Genomic DNA, 9,753 nt, shown 5'->3' with positions numbered 1-9,753 from the left:
GATCTTGACGCTTGTCTTGAGTCTAACAGCTATAGTTTGAAAATTGTATCAAGTTCAAAAGCTAACTGTATAATGAAAATATTTTTACATAAAAATATGAATTTACCGTTGTTACGCTAGGAATTACAGAGTAGGTCAAAAAATTAGTTTTAGGCTTAGAAATAATCTAGTTTTCCTTATCACCCATTGCCAAGATTAATGGGAGAGAAACAGCACAATTAGTTTGAAAACACATAATCTTAAGAATTTTTCTACCGCAGTGATATTTAAACAAAGACAAAAAAATTATTTTGAAATAGTTACTTGGATACTCTTTGTCAGCTTGTTAACAAACCACCCTCACACAGACGGAACAGGGTAAATCCTCCCAATCTCGTTCTCACACCTTCTTAAGCAATAATGGAGATCATCTAACACACGGCAGGAGTCCGGGTTGCTTCCCACATCACCGACACCCTGACTCAGAGGACCAGTTAGTGCCTCTGCTCCCAGAAATCAAGGTCCTCTACTATAAGTACAGTCCTCTTCACTAGGTTTCTTGGGTAAGCTCATTCCAAAATAGAATGATACATTTTTAGCAAGCAAAAACATATTTCTTAAAAAAAAAAAAAGAACTATACAGTTAGTCAATTCACACAAAATAATAGCGTCAATTCACACAAAATAATAGGGTCTATCATAAGAAATGGTAGCAATCATAATACTTGGTTGACTGTCTTAGGAAAGCAAAATACCTAATGCCTATGTGTCTTGGGTAAGGTAATTACTGAGAATATTTCTGACTTTCTGCTTTGACAATGTATTATTTATTCAAATAAGCCTGCTACCAAAAAAGTGCATTGTTCCCCATTTCAACACTTCAAAGGATCAAAATTTACAGTTCAATTAAGGAAAAATTCACTGCAGTGAAGATCACACCCTCACATTTAAAAAATCCAGCTCGTGTGCACTTTGAGGACCCGAAACACGGACTCAAACAGTCACAAACTGTTCATTCTCCTTTAATAGATTAGCATGATCATTCCTGGCATCGGTTTAAAAGTTTAGTACCAAAGATCAGAGCACAGGTCAGGGTAAAAATCTAAATTATAAATGTTTACATCAAATCTTAAAACGTCAGGAAACCACAAAGCTAATTGATAGATGCCCATACTTCAGACAGAAGAAAATCCTAACTGCCAACCGTTCCGCTGAACCGGTTTAGTTTTCATCTGCCATTGGTCTCACAAAAGTGAAAAAGAAATCCATTAGTATCCGAAACAAAAACAGTTTGTGCATGAGTCTCTAGCTTCCAGGACACTAAACGGAGGGCACTGGGATCTGCTTGGCCGACGTGCTCTCGTATTCTTGCATTAAATCATTAGTGGTGTGATAATGCATGGCAATATAGGAATTGGCAAATCCGAAAGAGTTTACTGGCTGTAAATTCTGCGGGACACTCTCTTCCTGGGAGGGGCTGCTGTTATAAATGCTGTAGTAGGGTTCAATCCGGGTGTTGATGGGAGTTGAGCTGCTCTGACCGTAGTGCTGATGCCCAGCAGAGATCTTGGGACTGACCACACTTTCCTTCGAGTGACTTGGGCCGCAAGCCTGGTCCACAAATTTCTTCTGGGGCTTTGGAGACAACATGTAGGCAGAGTTGGTTTCATGATGGGAGGACTTGTTTCTGTTGACCTCCAGGTTCCCTTTTCCCATGGCTCGAAGTCGAGTCTTCTGTTTGCAGCAGAAGAAACCCAGGCCGACATACTGGAGGCACCAGAGCACTTTCCTTCTCAGCCCCGCGCTGTTTCGAGAATATATAAAAGGGTTTAACCCTGACTTGAAAAATATGAGGGTAAATCCAAACAGTTCAAACTGGTAGAGGACGAAGCTCCCATTGCTGGACAGGACCACCTGCACCAAGGAGATCCCCAGGGGAAGACAGCACACCAGGACGGAGAGGACAATAATCACGCAGGTGACCACTGCCCTGGAGTCCTTAGCCGTGGACAGGTTGACAGCCGACACGAGCTGGAGCCGGCTAGCTGCCAGGGTGGGCATGTGGTTCAGGCTCTTGGTGTACCCATGGGTCTGAATGTGCTGCAGCTTGTTGTAATTCTGGTTCCGGTAGAGAGCGGGCCCGGTACACTGCACGGGATGGGCCCCTCCCTTCCCGGGGGCCCCCATGAAGGGCTGCGGTCTGGAAGCATCCACTGAGATGACCGGGGGGCACTTCCTGACTTGGGCATTCTTCCGCAGCGTCTGCGCAATCATGATGTAGGAGACCGACACCACCGCCACACAGAAGGTGAAGTCCACCACGTACAGAGACACGATGGCTTTCCCTTCTCCCGCAGTCAGACTGGACATGGGAAGGCAGAGGTGGGACTTGCTGGTTTTCAGGGTGCCCAGGGTGGCCAGAGTGAAACTGGTGGCCCAGAGAAGCAGAGTGAGAAGCACGGTGCAGGGAAAGGAGGCCGTGCGGTCGGGCTGCTTCCCCAGAACCATGCGGAGCCGGTGCAGGGCGATCACCGCCACGGTCTTGAGGGACATGATGACGAAGCCGGCGCTGGTGATGTGGAAGGTGAAGCAGAAAGCATCCGGGATGCTGCTGGCAGGGCTGAAGAAGAGCACAAAGGTGAACATGGGGGCGGTCACTCCACAAATGAAGAGGTCACAGAAGGACAGGTTCAGGATCATGAAATCAAAGTTGGTTCTGAACTTCCTAAAGGCTGGATCAAAGAAGGACAAGAAGACAATGAAGTTGCCGTAAGAGCCCAGGCAGAAGATGACCGCCAGTAGAAAAGTACAGGTGACCAAAGTGGCCGTGTGGATGAGGTGCTGGAGGTCCCCGGGGACGGCAGTGTTGTTTCCTCCCTGGGAGCGAGGTGCGCGCAGCCAAGTCCCGTTGGGACCAACCTCCAGGGGCTCCATGGAGTTCATCTTCAGACGGGAAGGACTCTTCCTTCTGGGGCAAGGGAGTCAGGGCCTGGACTCACAGCTGCGCCACATGCGACAAAAGAGGCCCAAGGCAGAAAAGCCTGCACACAGAAATGCACACCCAGAGACAGAATTAATGGAGAGAGCAGCGTGATTTCAGGATTTTGTACAAAAGCACTAGGGTTTTTTTTAGCTCTGACCTGAGGCAGAGAAAGCATTTCTTCTCACAAGGCCCAACACAGAAAAGACACAGACACCTCAAAATACATTCTTCCAGCTAATTTCAGGTTTCCTGGCATAGAGGTTTGCAAAATCATTTAAGCATCACCTAGAGAGTGGGTTAAAAAAAAGCAGATTCCTGGGCCCCACCCTTTGAGTTTCTGGTTGAAGGGTATGCAGTGTTACTCTTAGAAATCTTCTGGTGCCTCACGCTGGAGATCCAAGAACATTATTGCACCAAAGAGATCACACCCTACTTAAAGTCTAATGTGGTAAATCACATGATAGAGTAAGAGAAAGGGAACCTAATCCACCCTGGGGTAGAGGCTGAGAGAGGCTGAAGGGAGTGGTGCTGAGGAGGAGCTCGCTGTGGGGGGAGGGGCGGGGCAGGGACTGGGGGGAAGGCTGGCTGGGAGGACAGGAATAGCTCTTACAGCATGTGCTTGAGATACAAGCCAGAGGGTATTGCTGAAGTACACTGTGGCCCCCACAAATCGCTAACAAATCCTATTTCTTTCTTTTTTTTTTTTAAAGATCTTATTTATTTATTTGACAGAGAAAGAGAAATCACAAGTAGGTAGAGAGGCAGGCAGAGGGAGGGGGGGAAGCAGGCTCCCTGCTGAGAGGAGAATCCCCAGGTGATCCCAGGACCCTGAGATCATGACCTGAGCCTAAGGCAGAGGCTTAACCTACTGAGCCACCCAGGCGCTCCAACAAATCCTATTTCTTTTCCTAGGAACAAGCCTTTATTTTCTATCATGTATCATTTCTTCTCCCTGCTGGTAATTTCTTGGCCAACTCCCCATCTTCCTTTGGAAAAAATTTTGTGGACTATGTTTGAGAGGCAAAAATGAAAGCATTCGTGGGTGTCAATTATATTCGAGATTAACAAGGTGAGCACCCATTTGTCAACTCTCAACCACTGTACAGAGGTGAGTTATTATTCCAACAGCAATATCCTCCCGTGGAAGCAGGAGACACACATCCACTCATGCATTCACTGGCTCAGTTTACGTTTATTGTGTGCACACTCTATGCCAGCTTTATGCTAGGGTCTGTGGGTGGACAGAGGAGTAAGACCTAGCCTCTGTTTTGAAAGAATTAACTTCTCTTTCTTCCTGCTCTTTATTCTCTTCAACTTTTTTTTTCCTCCAGTGAGATTTAAAGTACTCTCACACATCTTCCGCTATTCCAGATCCCAGAGCCCTGTGGGGCCTGGTGCCTGTTGGGCTGGCAGAAAGGGCTACTTAAGATGGCGAAAGTTCCCGCCACAAGACCTGAACTCGGACCGGAGAACAAAGGCCCAAGCAGGAATCTGAGACCCCCGCCCCGGGCTCCTATGGACCAATGGGACCCCGACGAGCAGGCAAAATATCCGAATAAAGGAAACTTGCCAAAAGACCCCTGAGCTCCCCTCGAGACCCCTTAAAAGGCCCCTCCTCCCTGCCTTAGGCGCGACTTCCGCCACTCTGCTTTCCAGAGTTGTGGAACCTCGCCCGAGGGTGCCCACCTCCTCCCCGTGCAACTCTCCTGGCTCCCCTCCTCCTGAGCCCTGAAACTTCGCCGGAGAGCGCCTTTAATAAATCTTGCCTTGCACCCACTTTGCCTGGTGTTGTGTTTATCTCGCTGGAAAAACTTTACAGTGCCCTCTCTGCTCTGAAGGATGCTTCCAGTGGGAAGTTGTACCTTAGAGACCGGTGCATTGCTCTTGACAACTCAAATGTATTGCTTGAATTTAGCATTTTAGGAGCAATGGCACTGGGGAGGTCCAGCAGTGATGTCCCAAATATTTAATCACCAGCTCCTAAGGGGTCCCAGAGGCCTCCAGCTGTGTCAAGGGTTAACCCTTCAGTTGCTGGATCCTGGGGCAGAGAGAAAGAGGGGCCAGGTCCATGATGGATTCCTAAGGGCTCTGAGCAGCTACCCGAAGAGAAGTCTCTCTGCATTCAGTAGTAGGTATGGCTATGCCAGTGAGAACGGGACAAATTTCAGTCCTGGGGAAGTCCATATACCTAATGGTATATTGGTATATATATTCTTTATGAAGGAAGAGATGGCCTCTTTTTTTTTTTTTTAAGATTTTATTTATTTATTTGACAGACAGAGATCACAAGTAGACAGAGAGGCATGCAAAGAGAGAAGGGGAAGCAGGCTTCCTGCTGAGCAGAGAGCCTGATGCGGGACTCGATCCCAGGACCCTGAGATCATGACCTGAGCCGAAGGCAGCGGCTTAACCCACTGAGCCACCCAGGCGCCCCAGAGATGGCCTCTTTATTCTCAATGGTTGAACAGTAAAGATCATGACATTATGATGAATTTCTCCACTGGCAAGGAGACCAATTTTTCTGTACTTTCTTTATAAAATTTCTGTAAGGGAAAAATATAAATTTCTACCTTTTGTATCTTGATTAAAATTTAAAAATAATGGATAGCTTACTGTTTTCACTTAAAGACCCTGTGCCTGCTTCTAAACCCTTTTTGATAGCTCCATAGTAGAAACAACAACTTTTACTGTTTGTTTTTTCATTGTTAATTGGAGGATTGGTATTAGCTAATGAAAAGAGAAACAGCAAACAAAACTCAGTTTGAGGAGGCAGGAAGGCAGAGAGGTGATACTATTGTTTCTAGCAAAGGGGAAACCCTTTGGAGGCAGGGAAATGAACAGGGGTGAAGATCGAAGTAGGAATTGGGTTTGGGAAATTAGAAGTATGAAGCATCTGGAATTGATGCTAAGAGAAATATTGAGTAAGTGGGTAGTAATGAAGAAGTGGGGTAGCTGGAGACTATGGAGACCTCAGGCTAGGAGATTATTTGGAAACAGAACAGTCAAGGGGAAGATGGAATGGTAAGACACCAACATTATTCAAGAATAAGAGGCAGGAGAAAAAAAAGATTTGGAATTGCTGAGGGCCAACTTCCACTTTCTTCACAGTTATAATTTTTTCAATGTATTTAAAAATTTTCAAATTTTTGGGGCGCCTGGGTGGCTCAGTGGGTTAAAGCCTCTGCCTTCTGCTCGGGTCATGATCTCAGAGTCCTGGGATCGAGCCCCACATCAGGCTCTCTGCTCAGCAGGGAGCCTGCTTCCTCCTCTCTCTGCCTGCCTCTCTGCCTGCTTGTAATCTCTGTCTGTCAAATAAATAAATAAAATCTTTAAAAAAAAATTTTCAAATTTTTAAAAAAAGAATTCTAGGTCAGTAATATAATTATCAGTATCATTAATAGTATGTTAACTTTGTTGAGTGCTTATGATGTGCTGGGCACTGTTCTCAGTGTTCCATGCTATTAACTTGTTGAATCCTCAGGACCAGGAAATAGTACAACTCACCCCATTTTACAGATAAGGAAAGTGAGCTGGAGTGAGAGCTCCTAATTTAAAGCAGTAGGGCATAATTAGAAGCTAAGCAGGTACTCTCTACAGCTGACACTTGTCCCTACCGGCTCAACTCAGCATAACAACAAAGAGAAAGGGGCCGTCCTCAGGTCAGAAGATAGTTACAGCAGCCTTCATTTACTGGGTGATTAGCATACATACCAGAAGCTTTACACAAGCTATCAAACTTTACTTCACTCTTAGTACAATCCTATGGAGTAGGTATTACAATCCCTCCCCAACTCTAAGTTCCTGGAACTCAAATAGGAACACAGGACACACTTCCATGTACCTTTTTGGCAAAGTTGATAATTATGGTTGTGGCATAAAGTAATTATAAGTCATTCCTATTGGAGCATTAGGAAAAAAAGAAAGCAATGAGAGGCCGGGAAGAAAAGGAAAAGCAAAACATAGAACAGAAATATAAGTTTTGGGGCACCTGGGTGGCTCAGTGGGTTAAGCTGCCGCCTTCGGCTCAGGTCATGATCTCAGAGTCCTGGGATCGAGTCCTGCATTGGGCTCTCTGCTCAGCAGCGAGCCTGCTTCCCTTTCTCTCTCTCTCTCTGCCTGCCTCTCTGCCTACTTGTGATCTCTGTCTGTCAAATAAATAAGTAAAATTAAAAATATATATATATATAAGTTTTGGCAGACAAACTTACAGAGTAAAGGAGAAGAAGGAAAAGTAAACCCACTTCTGGGACTTTTAAGAAAGAGGAGGCTGAGATCGTTGTTTTGAACGAAGTTATGATGGTAGCTCTATAAAATTCAGTGAATCTCGGTGTGGGGGTGGTGAATGAATGCTTATTTGGTACTGCTATATAGTAAATACAGATTACCAACGTTCCTTTCAATGCAAGCTTACTAGAAGCTCTTTATTTCTGGCACCATAAGTAGGTGATTAAAGTCATAAAATCAGAAAAATTTTAAGTTGGAACACCAGTCTTTGGCGGGCCTGTTAGCCACAGTTAGAAGGAATTCATATCTATGTGCATCTTGTTACAACTAAGGAGGGGGGATCCTAAAGTAACTAGTAAGCAAGGAATAGTAAATGAAAATTTGTGTAAAGTGGCAATGATTTCTCACTAAGATGTGTGAAAAGCCTGTGATAATCTGATGTGCTATCTTAATATTTTAGTTCATATGAAAACGTTTTGTTTGAGCTTTTACAAGTTTGCTCCTAGCTGGAATTCTTCCAAACGCCCCCCCCCCCCCGCCCCTTAATGCCTTAAATTCCTTGAGGACAGGCATTTTCACAGGCTAACCCTCACAGAGAGCAAGGTTCTGTGCTATTATTATCCCCATTGTATTTGTATTAATCAGGAAAGCCTCAGGGCAGTGAGATGACTTGCCCAAGGTCACTAAGATTCAGGTTAGATTTATCTGATTTCAGAGCCCATGCTCTTTCTCCCCAGTTCAACTACCTCTTGAAGCCCGGAGCAGCTGACGGGTTGGGGTAGGGTCAGTGGATGAGGGAGATGGGGAGGCTAAGGAGGTTCCGCCCCAAATCTGGGGATGGAGAGCGAAGATTTGGGAAGGGGAGGTCGACCCCAGCCAGGGACTAGCGGTGGGCGGGCGCTCCCCGGGGTGCGAAAGGTAAGGAAGGCCTACTTCGGACCTGGAAGCTTGCAAGATAATCGGCAGAGGGCTGGTGGGGGGCTGAGAGCTCACACAGGGCAAGGGCAGTGGGGAACCGGTTCTGCGTCCTGGCACAGCCCGGGAGCCGGCCCCGCAGGGGCGAGATGGCTTCCACGCAGACCGCGCCAGGAGGGCAGGTGCGCGCGGCCGGGCCTGGAGCAGCGCAGCCCAGCTTCTCCTAACCCGTCGGCTTCCCGGGGCCCGGCCCTCCCGGCCCTCGCGGGGCATCCTCCTCAGGGGCCCGCGGCCTCTCACCTGCCCGGTGGCCGCAGCGCCGCCCCCCTCCATCTCGCAGCCCGGACCCCAGCTCCGCCCGCCGCCCGGGAGGAGGCCCGGCTTGAGGCATCATCGCCATCGCCGCCGCCGCCTCCGCGCATCCCGGGAGCCGCCGAGCCGGGGGCGCCGAGGCGCAGTCACGGAGACGCCGAGGGCGCCGCCCCCTCCGCCGGACACTCAGGCCCCCGCGCCTGCCTGCCCCTCGCGCCCTCAGCGCCTCGCGGGCCCCCGGGGCTGGCCGGGGCCGCCGCCCCGCCCTCCGCCCCCCACGCCGCGCCGCTGCCCGGCCTGGGATCGCGGTTCAGCCGCGCGAGGACCTGGGCTCGGAGGCGGGCGAGAGCTGGCGCGCAGAGCAGGAGGGGCCTGCGGTGTGGGCCGCAGGCCGGCAACGCTGCCCGCCCCCTCCCTAAGCCCATGGCCGCAGCGGGTGGAGAGCGTGGGACCCGCGGGTGGTGAGCGTGGAACGGGCGGGTGGCGGGGCCCCCGTAGGTGCCCGGGGCTTCCTCCTGGCGCGGCAGCTAACACTCTGCCTCCTAGATTCAGCTGGCGTCATCGTCCACTTCGGTACTTTGAGACAGTTTGTAAATGAAGCCATAACAGAATTTAATTTTTAAAAGACGACTATTTGAGAGAGAGAGAGCCCGCGCGCAAGAACGCGGGTGGGGCGGGGAGGCGGGTAGGGGCAGAGGGAGAAACAGGTTCCCCGCTGAGCAGGGAGGCCCATGCGGGGATGCGGGGCTCCAGCCTAGAACCCTGAGATCATGACCTGAGCTGAAGGCAGAGCTTAACTGTAGGAGCCACCCAGATGCCCACAGCAGTTCATCTTTTTAAATAAGAGAACTGTTTGGTACCAACAAGTACCAAAGAATTTGACTTAGGTGTAGAACATCTCCCCCAGTATCCTGTGCTTTCATCAAGAAAAAACGAGAACTGGGTAATTTATGAAGCAGACATTCAACCCACGTTTGACTATGCTGTTAGAATTCTGTGTAGAAAAACTTTACAGAAATTTTCAGTTAATTCCCACATAATATTCCACTCCCCAACCACTTGCAGTGAAGCGGTTCTAATCAATGTTGTCAGTTATGATGAACTCTGGCCCTAGAAATAAGCAATTGAAAGGGAAGACCCACTAGTATTCAGAGAATTCTAACCTAAGTTCTATCCCTCTCCATATGGATTAGCTACTGAATAACTGCCGGCTGATTTCCAGGCATTTGGCCACATTACAGGAGATTACAGTAGGTTTGGGCTGGAAGGTGGCCATCAGAGTTACACCTAGAGAATTTATACGGGGGAAAAAACAAAACCCAAGCTGTAAAAGAGTCTAG

At 48.4% G+C, this 9,753-nt stretch overlaps 1 protein-coding gene across 1 annotated transcript; it reads right to left on the bottom strand.

Annotated features, from left to right (window-relative positions):
* On the bottom strand, nt 1-8,512 carry GPR75 (G protein-coupled receptor 75). The gene is made up of 2 exons (XM_047743856.1): nt 8,402-8,512; nt 1-3,020 (listed from the first exon to the last, which is right to left on the bottom strand). Exon 2 carries the CDS (start codon nt 2,920-2,922, stop codon nt 1,300-1,302), a length of 1,623 nt encoding a protein of 540 aa, XP_047599812.1. The 5' UTR covers nt 2,923-3,020; nt 8,402-8,512; the 3' UTR covers nt 1-1,299.
* Nucleotides 8,513-9,753: the final 1,241 nt, after the last annotated feature.

Source organism: Lutra lutra, chromosome 9 (genome assembly GCF_902655055.1).
Source record: "Lutra lutra chromosome 9, mLutLut1.2, whole genome shotgun sequence".
NCBI lineage: Eukaryota > Metazoa > Chordata > Mammalia > Carnivora > Mustelidae > Lutra > Lutra lutra.
The sequence above is the reverse complement of the archived record's forward strand: the minus strand, read 5'-3'. Positions and strand labels throughout refer to the sequence as shown.

Excerpts from the sequence above, each read along its gene's own strand:
- GPR75 (XM_047743856.1), bottom strand. The coding sequence starts at position 2,922 with ATGAACTCCATGGAGCCCCTGGAGGTTGGTCCCAACGGGACTTGGCTG.